Source organism: Scyliorhinus torazame, chromosome 9, assembly GCF_047496885.1.
Source record: "Scyliorhinus torazame isolate Kashiwa2021f chromosome 9, sScyTor2.1, whole genome shotgun sequence".
NCBI classification, from domain to species: Eukaryota; Metazoa; Chordata; class Chondrichthyes; order Carcharhiniformes; family Scyliorhinidae; genus Scyliorhinus; species Scyliorhinus torazame.
In genome coordinates this window covers 102,645,141-102,667,750 of record NC_092715.1, presented here as the reverse complement: position 1 = coordinate 102,667,750, position 22,610 = coordinate 102,645,141, and the positions used below count along the sequence as shown (strand labels likewise).

General features: G+C 45.1%; 1 protein-coding gene across 6 annotated transcripts in view; it reads right to left on the bottom strand.

Moving 5' to 3' along the window:
* LOC140429410 (uncharacterized) overlaps positions 1 to 22,610 on the bottom strand; it is a 379,567-nt gene that overhangs the window by 343,668 nt on the left and 13,289 nt on the right. For 2 of the 6 annotated variants that reach the window (XM_072516350.1, XM_072516352.1), the window contains exons 2-4: positions 12,040 to 12,192; positions 8,587 to 8,636; positions 3,812 to 3,877 (exon numbers count right to left, since the gene is read on the bottom strand). The exons of 1 other annotated variant lie outside the window; for it this stretch is intronic. In XM_072516350.1, the coding sequence (XP_072372451.1) occupies positions 3,812 to 3,877; positions 8,587 to 8,636; positions 12,040 to 12,186 (263 nt within the window). In that variant the 5' untranslated portion in view covers positions 12,187 to 12,192. Of the gene's footprint in view, positions 1 to 3,811; positions 3,878 to 4,204; positions 4,311 to 8,586; positions 8,637 to 12,039; positions 12,193 to 22,610 lie in introns of those variants that run through there. 3 more of the 6 variants (XM_072516351.1, XM_072516353.1, XM_072516354.1) reach the window with 2 other exon arrangements.

Sequence of the window (22,610 nt, the reverse complement as noted above, 5' to 3'; positions counted from 1 at the left end):
AAACAATCATGAAAATCAGTAATACGCTAACAGCATTTATAAGACACCGAAAAAAAACCCACCAGCTCTCAAGTCAGCGCACACCCACCACCAACCCCCACATCGACAGAAAGGCGCCCAAACAAAGAGAGAGAGAGAGAGAAAACACCCCTCCCCTCCCAAGAGGGGGCACAGTTCAACCCAAAACAGTTCCTTTATGCAAAGCCAACAAACCAACACCATTCACCCCACCCCTCCCCAACGGTAGCCCCACATCGGTGGAAAGGCGGCCAAACAAGCAGCATAGACCGCCAGAAAAGGACATGCTGACGCCCTGACCTAACAGAGAGACTGAGAGAGAGAGAACTCCCTTTACAAAAAAAAAAGACAGAATACAGAGTAACCACAAGAAACGCAACAAACAATTAAGTACCAGGCAAAGCCGGCAGCACTCAAGCCAGTGTACGCTCGCCCCCTTCCCCACCACCCCGTGCCTCCTCACCCTTGTGGCTCCTGCACTAGCCCCACGTTGGTGAAGAAGCTCCCGAAAGCTGCACAGTCCACTGGAAAAGGACAGGCGCAACATGGTTAAGGAGAGAGAGAGAGAACACCACTCCCCCTCACTAGCATTGGAATGAACCCCTCAGCCCCAGTGCACAGAAGCAGGAGAACCACAACTGGCGAATACCCAGGCACTAGGCACAAACAAAAATACAATAATAACCATACACTTCCCCCCCAACAAAAAATGCAAAACCAACAGCACCACCCTGTTGTTCTCACATTTCCAGCATCCGGTCTCCGGACACCAGACAGTCCAAAACTGCAAATGCGAGTCCGTTCTCCTCCACTGCCTGGCAGCAGGCCAGCCAAAATCCGCCCCCGCGCTCCACTCCCAGATTATAAGCAGAAAGGCAGCCAGTAACAAGTACAAGTCCTCCCAGGCATGGCAACTGCAGGCAGGCAAACTCTATCCTCTCTTTCCCCTGCAAGCAACTTCTCCTCCATCCAACCGGTCATAGCACAGTTCACCCTTGCCATAGCCCACGCTTCAAAGTCCGAAAAAAGCAGCCACATAAAAGCAGAATAACACACCAGGTCTGGAAGCAGGGTTACAGTCAGAAGCAGCAGGAGCTCAGAGAAAGATTTACCTCCAACACCTCAGAGTCGGAGCTACTTAGGTGAGAAAGGCCCGATGTTCAGCACCAGCTTTAGGTATTCCAAACAACGGAAAACCTTTTACCATGTTTGTTCATGAAAACGATGGCTACATGACTGCAGTACTCGCCCAGGAACATGGTGATCAGTTAAGAACAGTTGGATACTACTGCATTAAACTTGACAATGGGGAATTAGCATTTGGCAGCTGTTTACGAGCCATGGAAGCCACATGTCGAGCTGTAATGTCAACATCAGGCCTTCTCCTAGGCCAAAAGTTAACCATTAAATGTCCACATTCAGTCCATTCTCTACTATCCATGAACAGAGTATCTCAAGTTACATCAGCGAGATGTTGACAAAGGTACCAGAAAAGTTGGGTGGGCAGTCACAAGCCCATATGAAGTATTAGCAGAAGGAAGTTTGCCCCCAGGTACATCAGCTCTGCGGGCCGAACTAAAAGCACTAACAGAAGCGTGACATGTGGCAAGAGATAAAGCTGCTAACATCTATACTGACTCCAGATACGGTTTTGGAGTAGCACATGATTTTGGCAATCTGTGGAGAAAAAGAGGATTTCTCACAACAGCAGGTACACCTATCCGAAATGGAAAGGAAGTACGAGATCTTCTCGAAGCTGTGGCCTTGCCAAAAGAAGTATCAGTCCTAAAATGTAAAACCCACACTCATGAGGACACAATGGAAGCAAGAGGGAATGCTCTTGCGGACCAAGCAGCAAGGGAAGCTGCCTCCCAATGGCATAAGGAATTCAATCACATTTACAAATTAGGAGTAACCAGCTTATTACAGGATGTATGTGAAATGCAACGTGATTGTACAAAGGAAGAAAAATGGACATGGTTAGAATCAGTATTCAGTTGTATGATGATAATATTTGGAGACAAGGTCAAACTGATAAACCAGTCGCACCACAAGCACTGATGCCCTTCTTAGCTCAACAAATTCATTCATGGGGACATCTATCACCCCAACAAATGATGGATCAATTCCATAGGATTTGGTGTGGTAAAGGATTCAAAAAACATGCACAATTAGTATCAAACCGTTGTGTAACCTGTCAAAAGAATAACTTGGGACCTATAACATCAATGCCTCAATTAAGAGCTCCTGCTCCTACAGGACCATTCCAGGATATACAGGTAGATTACATCGCCCTTCCTAAATGCCAAAAGTACAATGATGTCCTTGTAATGGTGGATAACTTCTCTAGATGGGTAGAAGCTGCTCCAGCTAGAAGAGCGACAGCTGCCCATACAGCTAAAGTGTTATGCAAAGACTTTATCCTCAGATGGGGAGTACCGGCTAGCATTGACTCAGACAATGGAACCCAGTTTACAGGTGCTGTTTGTAAGGAAGTGTGTAGACTATTAAACATTGACTGGAAATTACACTATCTTTATCATCCACAATCATCAGGACAAGTGGAATGTATGAATCGAACTTTGAAAGAAAGATTGTCCAAATACAACCAGGAAGGCATGAATTGGGTTCAAGCTTTGCCAATAGTATTATGCAATATTAGAGCAACACCAAACAGAACAACAGGCTTAAGTCCATTTGAAATCATCACAGGCAGACCAATGTCTCTGCCAGGAACTATTGATTTGCGGAAAGCAGATTGTCATTTAATGAGTGATACTTTGCTGACTTATCGTCAAAATCTAACAAATGCTGATAGTTCTGCCTCTCAAGAGGTGTTCGCTGCGTGGGGAGATCCCCCAGAAGGTGGGCACGACTTGGTGCCCGGGGAAGAAGTCTACGTAAGAAAATTGCAGAAAGAACCCCTGGGACCAAAGTGGGAAGGACCATTCATAACCCTTCTCACCACCCAATCCGCTGTAAGGTTAAAAGGAAAGAAAAGTTGGATCCACGCATGACATGTGAAGCGTGCGTATAAGTATTAAGAACTGTAAAAATGTTTGCCGTGATATTCATTTTCAGTTATTTGATTGGCTTTGTAAATGTTGTACCAGAACTGAATGAGAACACATTCCTTTACACATCTAAGATATATGCTAAAGATTTCATCATTTCCAATTGTTGGGTATGTATTGCAACCCCTACTACCTCAGGAGAAGGTATTCCCTTCTTACCTATTCCCTTTAATACTTCAGAAACAGCAGAATGGTACATCTATCAGAGTGTCCCTCGCTCTGTAGTGGTCCGTTCTGGAGCATATTCATGTGAAAAAGGAAGGTACAAGATTTCTCTTAAGACATTTATTAATTTATGGAAATCTGCAGGCTATCCGCTAAACACCTTTTCAGGATGGCACCAAGTTTTTATATTTATAACCCGAACAAAATTCCTAAATATATTAGCCTTCCAACTATTATTAAACAAGAAGGATCTATATGTTTTACTAGTAATCACTTTAAAGGGATTAAAATGGGCAATAGTGTTTGTACTAATTATTTGGATGTTAACACAGCTTATGAATGCACGCAAAATCCATTACAAAGAATTGAACGGTCCTCAACAATAACAGGCATACACAACATCACAAATAACAAAAAATTCTCAGATCATTGGTACTTAGAAGATATTTACTTCTATTCTGTTTATAATGGAACTTATTGTTTTTGTAATGACAAAGCATATTCCTGGCTCCCAAAATACTGGTCAGGATCTTGCTATTTAGGATACATAGTACCTGCCATCCGTCATCTTCCTCATCTCCTTTTGTTTCAGAACCAGCCACTCGAAGAAATAAACGTGCCTTAACATTACGAAACACAATTTATGGTGATTTTTATTGGGAGACAAGGGTTGCCAATGAATTTAATAAAATAACAACCATCGTACAAAACGTAGCCGATTGTGCCGCCACTGCCCTAGATAGAATTTCTGACAAAATGCTAGCAATTCGAACCGTGGCATTACAAAATCGAATGGCACTTGACTATGTGCTAGCCGAAAAATGTGGCACCTGTGCCCTGATTGGTGTGGAGTGTTGCACTTTTATTCCAGATAACTCAAAGGAAGTTAAAGATCTGGCAGCACACATTTAAAAGGAAGTCAGAAAACTTGATACACCCACAGATACCTCTATCTGGGAGAAACTTTGCGGGTCGTTGGGACCCACAGGAATGTCCACAGTAAGAATAATCTTTTTCTTCTCTGTAGCAGGATTCATCATTTACATGGCATTCCTGGTGATCAAATGCATTAGACAACTATTCACTAAACGCAAGGGCCCAACAGAATGATTCACACTAACCCCACTGCACCATCATTAGATGAAATAGAACTGCAATATTATTGTTGAACTGTTACTAACCAATCAATTATTTGACTGTATTACTAACATATTGCTAATAGATGAATACTGAATCAGTAGAATCAAATTCAATTAATTGATTAATTGTTGTTTAATAATAATTCTTTTAAGATTAATTTTAATAATTTTTGCTGTAATGCTTGAAATGCAAAGCTTCCCCACTCCATTGTTGAAGATTGTTTCTAAACAAAGAAGCTATCAATGACAATGTGAATGAGTTCCTCTTCACGCTTTTACCTATCCTATCGCATTTACTCCTTTGTTTTATCTTATTATGATATATCTCACCTAATCTTTCGATTTATCAAAGGGCGGACTGAAGGAAATCAGCTATTTCTGATAGGTAAAAGGCCATTTTAATGTAAATATTAAAGCCCAATCTTTAATACCCATTTTAAAATAAGGATCTCAGTATTCATAACCTTAGGTCATGACAAAACACATAACTTAAACAGAGGTACAAAGCTTGACACATTTACAAACTAGTTGTAGATAAAAACAACATTTCTACTGACAATATGAACTGACTATTGTTCTAATGAACAGATTTCATATTAAGAAATAAGCTGTACCAGTAATCAGATCAAGGTCGAAAGAAGCACCATAGAAATATGAAGCCACCATTGTTCAGAATATGAATAAAATGAGAGTCAGCAGAAAACCAGTAAGAACGAGACTCGATTACAGCACAAAATCACATTCCATAGCACACACAAATATTCAAACATGAAACATTTAAAACTTATATTCCACATTGAGGATTGACAGTTAACCATCCAATCAAATGTATTTGAAACTCACCCAAACCAAATAGGACGACATAGAGGTATGGACAGATGGCCTCAGACTGATAACATTTTCCTTAAACATGAAAGTTCAGACAGCCATTTTCTATCCAGGATCATTCTATACTTTGATCTAACTACTTGCTATCCTTATTTTCATATTTTCACTTTTCCACTCGAACTCTTGAAGTTCACGCAAGCTGTTTTGCTTTAAGCAAGAAACCATTTCTGTATTACTGTTGAAAGTTAGAATTGTTTTATAAATTACTTCTCTTTAAGTCTTTTGCTGGCAAGACCATAAGACCATAAGACATAGGAGTGGAAGTAAGGCCATTCGGCCCATCGAGTCCACTCCACCATTCAATCATGGCTGATTTCAACTCCATTTACCCGCTCTCTCTCCATAGCCCTTAATTCCTCGAGAAATCAAGAATTTATCAACTTCTGTCTTAAAGACACTCAACGTCCCGGCCTCCACCGCCCTCTGTGGCAATGAATTCCACAGACCCACCACTCTCTGGCTGAAGAAATTCCTCCTCACCTCTGTTCTAAAGTGACTCCCTTTTATTCTAAGGCTGTGCCCCCGGGTCCTAGTCTCCCCTGCTAATGGAAACAACTTCCCTACGTCCACCCTATCTAAGCCATTCATTATCTTGTAAGTTTCCATTAGATCTCCCCTCAACTCCAATGAATATAATCCCAGGATCCTCAGACGTTCATCGTATGTTAGGCCTACCATTCCTGGGATCATCCGTGTGAATCTCCGCTGGACCCGCTCCAGTGCCAGTATGTCCTTCCTGAGGTGTGGGGCCCAAAATTGCTCACAGTATTCTAAATGGAGCCTAACTAATGCTTTATAAAGCTTCAGAAGTACATCCCTGCTTTTACATTCCAAGCCTCTTGAGATGAATGACAACATTGCATTTGCTTTCTTAATTACGGACTCAACCTGCAAGTTTACCTTTAGAGAATCCTGGACTAGGACTCCCAAGTCCCTTTGCACTTCAGCATTATGAATTTTGTCACCGTTTAGAAAATAGTCCACGCCTCTATTCTTTTTTCCAAAGTGCAAGACCTCGCACTTGCCCACGTTGAATTTCATCAGCCATTTCTTGGACCACTCTCCTAAACTGTCTAAATCTTTCTGAAGCCTCCCCACCTCCTCCATACTACCTGCCCCTCCACCTATCTTTGTATCATCGGCAAACTTAGCCAGAATGCCCTCAGTCCCGTCATCTTGATCGTTAATATATAAAGAGAACAGCTGTGGCCCCAACACTGAACCCTGCGGGACACCACTCGTCACCGGTTACATTCCGAAAAAGAACCTTTTATCCCAACTCTCTGCCTTCTGCCTGACAGCCAATCGTCAATCCATGTTAGTACCTTGCCTCGAATACCATGGGCCCTTATTTTACTCAGCAGTCTCCCGTGAGACACCTTATCAAAGGCCTTTTGGAAGTCAAGATAGATAACATCCATTGGCTCTCCTTGGTCTAACCTATTTGTTATCTCTTCAAAGAACTCTAACAGGTTTGTCAGGCACGACCTCCCCTTACTAAATCCATGCTGACTTGTCCGAATCCGACCCTGCACTTCCAAGAATTTAGAAATTTCATCCTTAACAATGCATTCTAGAATCTTGCCAACAACCGAGGTTAGGCTAATTGGCCTATAATTTTCCATCTTTTTCCTTGTTTTTATTCCAAGGCTTTATTGAGAATAGATTTAAGTTTCTCTCAATTGTAATCAGTAGAGGCAATAAAAGATTCTTACTTGCATCCAAGAAGTGTAACTCAAATTTCTACCGAGTTTTAAAGTGTAAGCGAGACTGCACTTGGACCGCATGGTAGATCTCTACATGCAGCAAGTGCTAATGACCTGGGACTTGCTGATCATGGGAGTGGTGGAAGTAGAAATAGTCAAACATTTCAAAAATAAATTGAATGGGCACTTGAAGGATATAAGTTTGCATGGTTACAGGGATAAAGCACTGATTACATTGATTCACGGGAGAGCTAACATGGGTTTGATGAGACAAATGACCTCCTTCTATGCCATAAATGATTCTACAATTAAACTAATTGGGACAAATTTAAAGCGACTGCAAGAACAGGAACACCGTTGGATGTATGGACACAATTTTTTGAAGATGGCAGGACGAGTTACAAAGTCTGTTTTAAAAAAAAATTCAGGTCCTTGGCTTTATAAACCGAGGCATTGAATACAAAAGCTAGAAAATTATGCTAAACCCTTGTAAATTATTGGTTAAGCTCCAGTATTTTGTCCAATTGTGGACTCAACAATTTAGAAAGGATGTCAAGGCTAAAAGACAGAAAGCAGTCGGTAGTAGTAAATAGTTATTATTCAGACCAGAGGCAAGTATACAATGGCTAAACATAGAACATAGAACATACAGTGCAGAAGGAGACCATTCGGCCCATCGAGTCTCCACCGACCCACCTCAGCCCTCACTTCCACCCATCCCTGTAACCCAATAACCCCTTCTGATCTTTTTGGACACGAAGGGCAATTTAGCATGTCCACTCCACCTAACCTGCAATTCTTTGGACTGTGGGCGGAATCCGGAGCACCCAGATGAAACCCCCGCAGACATGGGGAGAACGTGCAGACTCCGCACAGACAGTGTTCCAGCAGGGAATCGAACCTGGGATCCTGGTGCTGTGAAGCCACAGTGCTAACCACTGTGCTACTGTGCAGCTCAAAAACAGTGTGGTGCAGAGGAGCTTTATTAGAATCATACAGGGGGTGTGTGTGACTTCAATTACGTGGCAAGACTAGAGAAGATGGGATTGGCTCTTTAAAGCAGATAAGACTAATGGGAGACTAACAGATGAGCTTAAAATCATGAACGCTTATGAGAGATTGACTGATGTTTTCAATAGTAAAAGGGTTAGTAACCAGAGGACACAAATTGGAAGAGGAACAAGAGACAATATAAGGAACATTTTTATTTATAAACAGTCCATTTTGATCTAGGATCATTGTTGGAAAGGGTGGTGGGAAGCTGATTCAATAATAACTTTCAAAAGACCATTCAATAAAAACTTGAAAGAATATAATTTTCATACCTATAGGGGATGGACAGGGAATAGAGCTAATTATATATCTCTATCACAAGCACAATGGGATTACTGCATTCTTCATTGCTGTCTCAATTTAGGGTTCCATGAAAAAAGGATGGACAGAACATGAACTCAAAAAGCAAAAGCTTAGCGACTTAACTTCTGCAGAATTGGAGGAATATGCAAGAAATTTAAAACATACAAAATCTGACTTCATTGAAAAAGATTAAATTGAAACAACTACTGTACATACACTCAACCAAACAAAAGGACTCACCTTAAGTTTTCCAACTCATATTTCAACAATTTGTTCTCTTCTTTCAGATTCTGGATAACAGAATTAAAGATTTATCTTAATAAGAAATATTAAAGTTGTATATATTAATCATCTGTGTTTCAAATACCCAATTTAATTTTTGGTTTCAACAAGATACAGCATTTTCCATAAGAGTGACATGAACAATGCAAACTTAAAGCACCTAATTAGGCATGTTGCAGGAAAAAAGTGCTTTGAAATTCAATCACTTTGAATCACAAAAAGAACTGCAATACAGAAACAGGTGCAGGTTGTTTAGACCCTCAAACCTGTTCCAACATTCGTGAAAATCATGGTAGATCTATGGCCTAAGTCAATGAGCCTTTGCTCATTCCCTTTACTACTTCTAGATGACAAATATCTATCAATCTTAGATTTAAAATTTACAATTGATCGAGCATCGATTGCCCTTAATTCCAAACTTCTATCATCCTTTGTATGGACTTCCTAATTTCACAAATAAAAGGTCTGGATCTAATTTTGAAATTATGCATCCAGTCCTAGAGGCCCCAACCAGCGTAAATAGTTTATTTCCATCGACCCTACCTGTTTCCTGAAACTTTGATCAAATCACCCCCTGATCATCTAAATTCCAGGCAATACAACCAAAGCTCGCATTATTTTCTGATTGCTATGCACACCAGGCACATTGCACTGCGAAGTCCCTTTCAGATTGCTGTGCAGCTGTACATGTGCACATGTTGGACATTCACTTAATCCAGCATTATGTTTGTAGTTTAATGTTTTTATCTGCAATGATTGCAATGCCACTTATCTTTGTACCACTGGAAAATTTGAATATGTGGCTTTCAATCCCATCATCTAAGTTGTTAATAAATATAGTAAGAAGTCTTTCAACACCAGGTTAAAGTCTAACAGGTTTGTTTCAAATCACTAGCTTTCGGAGCACTGCTCCTTCCTCAGAATGAAGAGGTATGTTCCAGAAACATATGTCATGTGAGAGTGCCTTTAAAAAATGGATGTTTAAGCAATGTACTTTAAAGAAATGCAGTGATGTCAGAGTGTGGGTGGAGCTGGGTTTTAGCTCAGCCATTTTGCAGTTTTAGTTTCAGTTTTGAGGAAAAGAGCTTGGGTGTGTCTGTGTTTGCACTGAGCTGGATCTGCCGTGATCTCGGCCATGAAAGCATATCTCTGGATCATTTGGGTAATTTAAACTCATAATAGTAATGCCTTTAACCTGATGTGTTTCTGTTTAAAGGTGTTAAGTCTCTTGGATGTTGAAAGGAATAACTGAAGGATTATTTAGTGTTGTATTATTTTCGGGGTTATCTTTGAAGTAAGGGGTGTTAAGTGATCCAATGTTTATTTAAAAGGTTAAGTTGAGTTCATGGAATAAACATTGTTTTGTTTTTAAAAACCCACGCGTCCATAATTGTAATACCACCCCTGGAGAACAAGCCGTGTGCTTCAAAAGCAACAATACATTAAAGGGGGAGGTTGGTTGAACTCCATGATACATTTTGGGGTTCTGAAAACGCCTCTCCCATAACACATACCTCTTCATTCACCCAAGGAGCATTGCTCTGAAAGCTAGTGATTTGAAACAAACCTGTTGGACTTTAACCTGGTGTTGTAAGACTTCTTACTGTGCTCACCCCAGTCCAACGCCGGCATCTCCACATCATGGTTAATAAATATGGTGAATAAATACAGGTGTTTCCATTTCCTGATTGATCAAATATATTTTGTTTGCACTGGAGTGCTGACTTTGGGTTGCATTAGATAATAATAATAATAGTAGAGCGCTAAAGTGGGAGTTTTGTGACTGAGGGAGTTCGGTAAGGAGGGAGCGAGGTGCTGCTTTCATTTCCTACATTGTCTCAAAGAACGTGAGGGGTACCGGGACTTTACAAAGAGTGCAACTGACTGGTGAGTAAGTCCTGGTAGGTGCTTTTCAAACTAGATTGAATTGTAAGTCATTGTTTTAGCAAGGGAAGGGACTTAGCTGATTTATTCAAGAGTGGAGACCAGTGAGCTGAGTAGTTCGGGAGAGAACCGGAGAGCAGCAAGAGAAAGTAGGGGACGCTCTCTCTCTCTCTCTTTCTCTCCTCTCTCTCGCTCCTCTTTCTCTCTCCTCTCTCCCTTTCTCTTCCTCCCCTCTCTCTCTCCTCCCTCATCTCCCTCTCTCTCTCTCTCTCTCCTCTCTCTCCCCTCTCTCTCCCCTCTCTCTCCCCTCGCTCTCTCTCTCTCTCCTCTCTCTCTCCCCTCTCTCTCTCCTTCCTCTCCCCTCCATCCTCTCTCTCTCTTTCTCTCTTTTACTGATTCACTGACTGAGTATCCCAACTGGAGGAAAAAAAGCTGAAAATTGACATCACAGAAGGGCTGTGATTTGATTGGATAATAGGGAAGCTGTGCAGATTTAAAAATCCACTTTCAATTACTGGTAGTAAATTGTTTTCAGACTGAGGTAATGAGGAGAAATACAATGAAAATAGTTTTTGTTTTAATCTTTAAAAATTTAAAAACCAAATTCAAAACTAATTAAATTAAATAGAGATGGAAGGTCAAGTGATCTGTTGTTGATGCATGATGCGGGAGCTGATGGACTCCATTGTGATTCCCAGTGACCACGTCGTAGTGTTAGTTGCTCGAGGAACTCCGTCTCAGAGTTGATGAGCTGGAGTCTGAGCTTCGGACACTGTGACTCATCAGGGAGGGGGAGAGGTACAGGGACACTGTGTTCCAGGAGGCAGTCACACCCATTAGATTAACTACTGTGAATTTGGCCAAGGGTTAGGGTTAGGGTTAGGGTGAGGCAGATGGATCCAGGAGGTAGGGTTGCAGGAGCCTCAGCCCTTGTCCCTCCAACAGGTTTGAGCTTCTTGCTCCCTGTGTGAACGGGAATTGCGTTCTTTGAACGGAGACTTCATGGAGGATGGGTAAACTGTCCACAGTACCGTGGTACAGGGAGTGGTTCAAGTGGGGGGAGAGAAAAGAAATGTTGTCATAATTGGTGACAGTATAGTTCGGGTTCTCTGTGACCAGGATCAAGAATCCTGAAGGTTGTGTTGCCTGCCTGGTGCTTGGGTTCAGGATATCACATCTGGGCTGTGGAGGAAATTGGGAGTGGGAGGGTAAAGATCCAGGTTCATGTTTTTCAAAAGGCCAGAGCTTCTGTAAGGCAGTATGAACAGCTAGGAGCTAAATTGAAAAGCAGAATCAAAAAGGGGTTGGATTATTAGTAAGAGATTAAATTAATGTCGATAGCAAGAAGCAATATAGGATCAGAAGGCATAGAATCTGTGTGGGTAGGGTTGCAAAGGAAAAAAGAACAGCTTCTAATTCCACCCATGGTGCTTTGAAAGCCAAATTATTTTCACAAAAATGTGAATATGAAATTTATATGGTTTCTTTCATTTTCTTTTTATCAACAAACATGAAAAGACAGGATACCTGTAAGTCATTGTCTGCCATTATACATTTTCCAGACTGTAGTTGCATTTGGTGGTTACAACATTGCTCCTCAGATTTCAAGAGTGATGTGCTGCGACAATTATTCATAGAAGGACCACGATCTGGACGATACTTGAGTGAACTCATTCAAACCTAAAATATATTTTCAAAATATACATTTTAAAATTGAAACCACATACACAATGTTAGTAGCTATGATTGGCATGGAATCCAAAATGAGCAACAGGACTAAACTGATTTGTAGCACATTCTTTGAAAGATATTTGAAGTAAATATGGGTGTGTAGACTCCTTGTCAGAGTCACTGAATCTACCATATACTGAGCCTATCAATAGATGCCCTTTTTAAATCCATTTTAAAAATGTATAATTTGAAGATGCTTGGCATTTCAATGAGCGCGATTGTCTGGGAAGATTTCGAAGTGTGGTAGCGAGCAGGAACTGCCACGAGCTTCCCAGCGCTCGGCCCAGTGAGGCCGGAAATGGGATTCAACATTAATTGGCCAACTTAACGCGGTCCCACGGGCTTCTTGCTGAAAATGAAGGCCCACCAGCCAATTCGCTGGGACCGCGCTCGCCAGCTAACAAGATCAAGCAGCACTAAACAGCAGTTGCACAGCCAGCCCCAGTCAGCTCGCAGTCATGGCAAGGAGCCGACAGGCTCCAAGATTCAAGGACGCAGACCTGGGGAGGCTCCTCAATGCGGCGGAGGCCAGGAGTATGTCCTGTTCCCCCGAGGGTCCCAGAGGGTGAGCCACAGAGCAGCCAATGCCGCCTGGGACGAGGTGGCAGCGGCCATAAGCTCGGGGAGCGTGAGCAGGAGGACTGGCCTCCAAAGTCATAAGGAGGTCAATGACCTACATCGGGCAGCAGAGGTGAGTTGACACCAACGCCTCCCCCCCCCCCCTCCACCCCTGTCGAGCATCCACCCCTCCAGCGATCCATGCGGCCCACAACCCTCCCTTCAAATCCCACCTCTCCCTTCAACAACTCTTCCTTCACACACACCCTCCCACTAATGTGAACCACACCCATCATTAGAGAGGGCTAATGATGCCCTCAATGTCTCGTAGGAAAAGCTCACCCACAATCACCAGGAGAGGGCCCAGACTGGTGGAGGCATGCCGGTCTTACGGATCCTCACCACCTTCAAGGAAGGGGCCCTGGAGGTGACGGGTGTGGCCGAGAACAGAGTGGTCACCAACGCGGAGGTTGCCGGATGCCGGAGAAGTGAGGATCCAACGGGCTCCACCTGGAGGACCTGTCAAGCGTGAGTTGTTACTGCATACTCACTGACCCATCCTTCCCATTGAGCATATGTCCATTCTCCCGCAGGTCCTCCAGCTGACGGCGTCGGCCCATCCTGGGTGGCCCCCCTTCCTGCCTCCCAAGAGAACACCTTGGAGGAGAGCTCCGAGGATGCCATGATCAATGTATCAATGTATCACACCCACTGTCAACGCCGAGACACATATCTTGGTGGGAAACGTCAGTGGTCAGGCTTCTGGGACACAATCTGGTCAGCTCCACACTGCTGCTGATGCACATCAGGGGTGGAGACGAGAACTCCCAGGCGAGACAGCGGTCGGAGGTCTGCTGGATTCCAGGACCAGCTGGGTACCAGCCTGATGCTGAGCCCCTGTACAGGGTTATCCGGAGCTGATGGAGACGTTAGGATGCGGCCAGGACATTCAGAGGGAGATGCCAGCAGGTCCATGGTCGATTGGAGAACTCCCAGAAGCTTCGGGCACAGGGGAAGGCGCCGGCAATGCGTGACACCAAGGTCAACACTGCAAGGGTGGCGACCGCAGAGGAGAGCCTGATACACGACATCGGCAGCATAAATGAAGGTGTCCAAGGTGTCGCGCAGTCGGTGACGGCCATGGATGAGGGTCTCAGCAGAATGTCCGGCATGCTGGGGGATATGACCCAGTTCCAGGCTGACCTTGATGACCAGCATCACCATAAAGGCAGCAGGCATTGGGTATCAACCACTTTCCAGTGGACTCAACTCCTGCTCCATTATTCTACATATATCAACCACCACCTTCTAGGAAAGATGCACTGCACCCCACATCAATGAAGCTGAACTTTTGCCAGTACACCCACTGAGCAGGGTAGCAGCTTCTGTGACCAGACTGCCTGTGTTCAAAGAATCATAGAATCGCTACAGTGCAGAAGGAGGTTGTTTGGCCCATCAGGTCTGGAATAAAGAGGACTGTTTGGTTGTTAGCTTTTACCTGGAATACAACAAATGGATGTATTGGATTGTATATGAGGGGAGTGTTGTTTCTGAGGGACTGTTATTGTGTTTGTCTTTTGTTTGTTTTTCTTTTATTTGATGAAAATGTGAAGAATAAAAAGATTTTAAAATCTTTTTACACTACGAGTGCTGGGAAACACCCGGCTAAACCCGCTCACTCGGAGACTTTGTTCCCTTTTGGGGAGATTGCACCCTAGAGCTCATCTGGCCACTGTGTACCTGCACCATGTGGCTGCATCCTGGACCCCTCTGATCCTCACTGGAGAAGTCGGAGTCTGAAAATATTATCATTACCAGACTATGCCTCCATTGCCTTGAGTTCCCTTGGAACCTTTGTCCTGCATCCAATGACTACTGAGTACCTGGGAGACACATTTCCAGTAACGGTAAGACCCCACCCTCTACAGAAACTCCAAGTGAGATAGTGGTTGAGGACATGCTGAAGACAAATTCACAGACCTGCTATTTATCTTCTCAACTCTGCTGGTGCTAATTTCTCACCTCACTGCAGTAGGCTGTGAGCTTTCCATGTGATGCTGGTAAAGATTTGAATTACCTGCCATACGTCTGCTCCAAATTCATATGTTTGTATGGGGAAACTAGTCTGTTGGGTCCTTAAGTATGTCAAGTATCTACCCACTTCAGATCAATCAGCCAGCAATCAGCCACACCAGACATTTTGGGGAAATTCAGCCCAGATGCGGAAGACGCCAGGGAGCCTGTCTAATCGGGCCCACATTATTTTACTGTCCCTACCCCGAGGCCTCCATTCTTCCCTCCATGGCCAGTAAAGGTTTGGCCAAAGAGAGGAGAGAAAAATAAGATGAAGAAAAAGAAAACGTTTAAAAAAATAATTTTTAAAAAAATCTCAAAGAACACAGAACAAAGAAATGTACAGCACAGGAACAGGCCCTTCGGCCCTCCAAGCCCGTGCCGACCATGCTGCCCGACTAAACTACAATCTTCTACACTTCCTGGGTCCGTATCCCTCTATTCCCATCCTATTCATGTATTTGTCAAGATGCCCCTTAAATGTCACTATCGTCCCTGCTTCCACCACCTCCTCCGGTAGCGAGTTCCAGGCACCCACTACCCTCTGCGTAAAAAACTTGCCTCGTACATCTACTCTAAACCTTGCCCCTCTCACCTTAAACCTATGCCCCCTAGTAATTGACCCCTCTACCCTGGGGAAAAGCCTCTGACTATCCACTCTGTCTATGCCCCTCATAATTTTGTATACCTCTATCAGGTCTCCCCTCAACCTCCTTCGTTCCAGTGAGAACAAACCGAGTTTATTCAACCGCTCCTCATAGCTAATGCCCTCCATACCAGGCAACATTCTGGTAAATCTCTTCTGCACCCTCTCTAAAGCCTCCACATCCTTCTGGTAGTGTGGCGACCAGAATTGAACACTATATTCCAAGTATGGCCTAACTAAGGTTCTATACAGCTGCAACATGACTTGCCAATTCTTATACTCAATGCCCCGGCCAATGAAGGCAAGCATGCCGTATGCCTTCTTGACTACCTTCTCCACCTGTGTTGCCCCTTTCAGTGACCTGTGGACCTGTACTCCTAGATCTCTTTGACTTTCAATACTCTTGAGGGTTCTACCATTCACTGTATATTCCCTACCTGCATTAGACCTTCCAAAATGCATTACCTCACATTTGTCCAGATTAAACTCCATCTGCCATCTCTCCGCCCAAGTCTCCAAACAATCTAAATCCTGCTGTATCCTCCGACAGTCCTCATCGCTATCCGCAATTCCACCAACCTTTGTGTCGTCTGCAAACTTACTAATCAGACCAGTTACATTTTCCTCCAAATCATTTAGATATACTACAAAGAGCAAAGGTCCCAGCACTGATCCCTGTGGAACACCACTGGTCACAGCCCTCCAATTAGAAAAGCATCCTTCCATTGCTACTCTCTGCCTTCTATGGCCTAGCCAGTTCTGTATCCACCTTGCCAGCTCACCCCTGATCCCGTGTGACTTCACCTTTTGTACTTCTCTACCATGAGGGACCTTGTCAAAGGCCTTACTGAAGTCCATATAGACAACATCCACTGCCCTACCTGCATCAATCATCTTAGTGACCTCCTCGAAAAACTCTATCAAGTTAGTGAGACACGACCGTCCCTTCACAAAAGCGTGCTGCCTCTCACTAATACGTCCATTTGCTTCCAAATGGGAGTAGATCCTGTCTCGAAGAATTCTCTCCAGTAATTTCCCTACCACTGAAGTAAGGCTCACCGGCCTGTAGTTCCCGGGATTATCCTTGCTACCCTTCTTAAACAGAGGAACAACATTGGCTATTCTCCAGTCCTCCGGGACATTCCCTGAAGACAGCGAGGATCCAAAGATTTCTGTCAAGGCCTCAGCAATTTCCTCTCCAGCCTCCTTCAGTATTCTGGGGTAGATCCCATCAGGCCCTGGGGACTTATCTACCTTAATATTTTTTAAGACACCCAACACCTCGTCTTTTTGGATCTCAATGTGACCCAGGCTATCTACACACCCTTCTCCAGACTCAACATCTACCAATTTCTTCTCTTTGGTGAATACTGATGCAAAGTATTCATTTAGTACCTCGCCCATTTCCTCTGGCTCCACACATAGATTCCCTTGCCTATCCTTCAGTGGGCCAACCCTTTCCCTGGCTACCCACTTGCTTTTTATGTACGTGTAAAAAGCCTTGGGATTTTCCTTAACCCTATTTGCCAATGACTTTTCGTGACCCCTTCTAGCCCTCCTGACTCCTTGCTTAAGTTCCTTCCTACTTTCCTTATATTCCACGCAGGCTTCGTCTGTTCCCAGCCTTTTAGCCCTGACAAATGCCTCCTTTTTCTTTTTGACGAGGCCTACAATATCTCTCGTCATCCAAGGTTCCCGAAAATTGCCGTATTTATCCTTCTTCCTCACAGGAACATGCCGGTCCTGAATTCCTTTCAACTGCCACTTGAAAGCCTCCCACATGTCAGATGTTGATTTGTCCTCAAACATCCGTCCCCAATCTATTTTCTTCAGTTCCCGCCTAAGATTGTTATAATTAGCCTTCCCCCAATTTAGCACATTCATCCTAGGACCACTCTTATCCTTGTCCACCAGTACTTTAAAACTTACTGAATTGTGGTCACTGTTACCGAAATGCTCCCCTACTGAAACATCTACCACCTGGCTGGGCTCATTCCCCAATACCAGGTCCAGTACCGCCCCTTCCCTAGTTGGACTGTCTACATATTGTTTTAAGAAGCCCTCATGGATGCTCCTTACAAACTCCGCCCCGTCTAAGCCCCTGGCACTAAGTGAGTCCCAGTCAATATTGGGGAAGTTGAAGTCTCCCATCACCACAACCCTGTTGTTTTTACTCTTTTCCAAAATCTGTCCATCTATCTGCTCCTCTATCTCCCGCTGGCTGTTGGGAGGCCTGTAGTAAACCCCCAACATTGTGACTGCACCCTTCTTATTCCTGATCTCTCCCCATATAGCCTCACTGCCCTCTGAGGTGTCCTCCCGCAGTACAGCTGTGATATTCTCCCGAACCAGTAGCGCAACTCCACCTCCCCTTTTACATCCCCCTCTATCCCGCCTGAAACATCTAAATCCTGGAACGTTTAGCTGCCAATCCTGCCCTTCCCTCAACCAGGTCTCTGTAATGGCAACAACATCATAGTTCCAAGTACTAATCCAAGCTCTAAGGTCATCTGCCTTACCCGTAATACTTCTTGCATTAAAACATATGCACTTCAGGCCACCAGACCCGCTGTGTTCAGCAACTTCTCCCTGTCTGCTCTGCCTCAGAGCCACACTGTCCCTATTCCCTAGTTCTCCCTCAATGCTCTCACCTTCTGACCTATTGCTCCCATGCCCACCCCCCTGCCATACTAGTTTAAACCCCCCCGTGTGACACTAGCAAACCTCGCGGCCAGGATATTTATGCCTCTCCGGTTTAGATGCAACCCGTCCTTCTTATACAGGTCACACCTGCCCCGGAAGAGCTCCCAGTGGTCCAGATAACGGAAACCCTCCTTCCTACACCAGCTGTTTAGCCACGTGTTTAGCGGCTCTATCTTCCTATTTCTAGCCTCACTGGCACGTGGCACAGGGAGTAATCCCGAGATTACAACCCTCGAGGTCCTGTCTTTTAACTTTCTGCCTAGCTCCCTGAACTCCTGCTGCAGGACCTCATGCCCCTTCCTGCCTATGTCGTTAGTACCAATATGTACAACGACCTCTGCCTGTTTGCCCTCCCCCTTCAGGATGCCCTCTACCCGTTCGGAGACATCCTGGACCCTGGCACCAGGGAGGCAACATACCATCCTGGAGTCTCTTTCACGTCCACAGAAGCGCCTATCTGTGCCCCTGACTATAGAGTCCCCTATTACTATTACTCTTCTGCGCTTTGACCCTCCCTTCTGAACATCAGAGCCAGCCGTGGTGCCACTGCTCTGGCTGCTGCTGTTTTCCCCTGATAGGCTATCCCCCCCGACAGTATCCAAAGGGGTATACCTGTTCGAGAGGGGGACAACCACAGGGGGTTCCTGCACTGACTGCCTGCCCTTTCTGGTGGTCACCCATTTGTCTGCCTGCACCTTGGGTGTGACCACATTTACATAACTGCGATCTATGATGCTTTCCGCCACCTGCATGCTCCTAAGTGCATCCAATTGCTGCTCCAACCGAACCATGCGGTCTGTGAGGAGCTCCAGTTGGGTGCACTTTCTGCAGATGAAGCCATCCGGGACGCTGGAAGCCTCCCGGACCTGCCACATCTCACAGTCAGAGCACTGCACCCCTCTAACTGACATTGCGTCAATTAATTAAAATTTAAATTAAATTATTATTATTTTTTTTTTTTTTTTAATTTCAAAGTTACTGTTAACTATCTGTTTCCTAGCATTAGATTTCTAATAGAAATGTGGAAGCTAAATATAGTACTCTCCGATCTCTGGCTTAGATATCCCTCTGAATTATAATTAAGTAATTATGTTTAATTAGTTACCAATGCTTAATTTTTTTAATTTAGTGTAGATTCTCAACCAGCCACTCAGGCCACAGCTTTTCTGTGATGTCACTTCAGTTTCCCCCCGACACACACAATTTGAAAAAGGTATAAAAGTAAAAATGAGTAAAAATCACTTACTCACCTTCTTACCCTCTGAGTGTCTTAGATGTTGTCAGGTTCTCTCCCTGACAGAGACTGCTCCTCCTCCTCCGAACGGCTCCCAAAACTAGGCCGCGATCTTTTAAAATCTCCGCTCCGACTCACAGCTCCCGCGCTTTTTAAATCTCCCGCGCTGTTTTCACTGTCCCGGCTCACTCAGCTCCCGCGCTGATTTCAGAGTCCCGGCTCAAAAGATAATTAAAATCAAAATGAGACTCCATACTTTGAGAAATTAATTTTCAGTGTAGAAGTGGTTGTTTGACAGTATTTAAGAATGATCAATCATTCAGTTAAGACTTTACTGACACTGCAATGGACAAGCGGTAATGCTTTCTGGCGACATAAGTGGGTATCAATTGGGCAGCATGGTAGCATAGTGATTAGCACAATTGCTTCCTAGCTCCAGGGTCCCAGGTTCGATTCCCGCTTGGGTCATTGCCTTTGAGGAGTCTGCACGTTCTCCCCGTGTGTGCATGGGTTTCCTTCGGGTTCTCCGGTTTTCTCCCACAGTCCAAAGATGTGCAGGTTGGGTGGATTGGCCATGCTAAATTGCCCTTAAGTGTCCAAAATTGCCCTTAGTGTTGGGTGGGGTTACTGGGGATAGGGTAGAGGTGTGGGCTTGGTAAGGTGCTCTTTCCAAGAGCCGCTGCAGATTCGATGGGCGGAATGGCCTTCTTCTGCACTGTAAATTTTATGATTCTATGTAAATACAGCAACTTAGTTCCATGGATGTTAATGCTGAGTCTCTGGTCAAATTAGCATTCTCACATAGCCATTGAAGGAATAGGGAAAATTAGTCAGCGACTTCCTGACTTCTGCATTTAATTGCATATGTGCAGTCATCTGAAGTTGCTGTCCAACTTATACTTCATACATAAGCAGACTAACACTTTTGGGGGCTCCACGCTTTCCCTTTTGCAGGGGCCTGACAACACGTCCAACCCCCTGGTGACGTGGCGGCCACCCCCCAATGTCAAGCGCGCACCCAATGATATTGAACCCCACACACAATGACATCAATGCCCTCTTGACCACGCCTACCCTCAGCTCCCACAATTCCAGGCACAGAAACCCAAAATCTCGCCCTCGATGTCCAGTCCAGTCACTGCCTATCACAGCCCTGCTGCCTGACTGCCCTCTGCCGCTGGTCAAGTCGCCACGCTCCTGCTGGCCGCTGCATCCGGATTCCCTAAAACATGACACCGCCATGTTCCTGCCCTTCTTCATCCTTCACACCTCCCGACTGCTGCTCTGCGCACCGCTCGGCTCTCGCTTGGATGGCCATGCCTCGAGCCCCAATGACCGTGTGTGCTCCTGGCTGGCTGCTTGGTTGCTGCTGACTATCTGGCCTGGTCTTGGCTCTGTCTCACCCTTGCCACCCCGACTGGTTGCTGCCCCATCCAGCCCTCACCACTCAGCCCTGCTTGGCTAGCCTTTGGTTCCCCTCCACTCTGCTGGGCGCTGTTCCCCAATTCCTGATGCTGGTACTTGCACGGCCTACTTCGCACCTCTTGACAACTGGTCTGCTGACCTCTCATTCGTGTGGGCCGGGCCTCGAGCCTCAATGACCAAATGTGCTCCTCACTGGCTGGCTGCTGGCCATCTGGCATGGCCTCAGCTCTTCCTTGCACTCGCTGCCCGGTCGAGATGCTGCCCAGCCCAGGCCTCTCATTCTTAGCTCTGCCTCGCTGGCTGTCCTCTGGTCTAGTCTTCCTGCTGGCTGGCGCTCCCTTAATTCCCCAAGACACGACGCCAGGGCTTGGCTGGCCTTCTTTGCTCATCTGGACTGTTCCTCTCTCACCTCTCGCTCCGGGCCTCGAACCTAATCGACCGTGTGTGCTCCTGGCTAGCTGCCTGGCTACTGCTGGCTGGGCATCTGCTCTCTCCCACCCTCACTGCCCAGTCCAGTTGCTGCCCACTCTCACCTCTGCCTGGCTGACCTCTGGCTCTGGTCAGGTTGTCGCCCTCCCACAGGCTGCTGCTCCCCGAGTCTCTGAAGCACAACGCCAGCACTTGCCTGGCCTTCTTCGCACCTTCTAACCTTCTTCGTACCTCCGGACTACTGCTCTTCTCACCTCTTGGCTCCCGCTCAGGTGGCTGGGCTTCAAGCTTCATAGACCGCATGTGCTCCTGGCTGGCTGCTGCTGGCTATCTGACTAGGTGGCCTCCATTCTTTTTGGTTAGTTGCCCGCCCTCCTCAGTCCTGGCCTAGGAGGCAAAGAGTCGCCCCACCGCTCCCTTCGACGGCCGTTGGCTAGCGGTGCCTCCTTGCCTTGCTTCACAGCAGAGGCGGACTTACACTTTGAGGGTACACACAGCCACCTCTCTCATTGTGGGGCACCCCAATTGGCTGGGGCTCTGCGTTGCAGCGGTGTGTTGCATTGTAAGTCTGCCTCTGTTTCATTAACACTAATGATGTTAGCCTCAGCATTATCCTGTAGCCAAATATGGCCCTATATGTTTCCCAAACAAAGAGCCTTCCCTCATCTGCAATCTCATCCAAAGATACCTTTTAGATCTCAACTTGTAGAACTATGTTGAATTGGATGGTCCACTGATTTGCTTGAAACGATCATTATTTTTACTGTCAGCCAGAACATAGATGGTACAACACCGTTGCAGTTGCCATAGCTATGGTGTTGACTGAATGGCACCTGGCATTAAATGCATGGGTGGCACAGTGGCGTAGTGGTTAGCACTGCTGCATCACAGCACCAGAGACCTGGGTTCAATTCCAGCACGAATTCTAATTCCACACGTAAGATTCAAGATTCATAATGATCTGAAAATGGCATTATCACAAGAGTGGATCTACTGCTTTAAAACCAGCTTTGAAAACAATTAACCAACCAGAAAAGAAACTCCTTTGTTATATTCAACATGCCAGTCAGTATTTTCTATTTTAAGTGGAGGCAGAAAATCTACATAAAAACACAAAGATACCACTAAAACATAAAGCTGCTCTTATAGCGCATGCAAGTTCTGTTATTGATTATTTTCCCCAAAAATTGACCCAACACATACCTGTCTGTCTAGACAAAGGGAGGAATTGAAAGACTGACATTCCTGAACAGTGCCTGAATGTACTTTAATGATGTGACATCCAAAGTAATTATATGC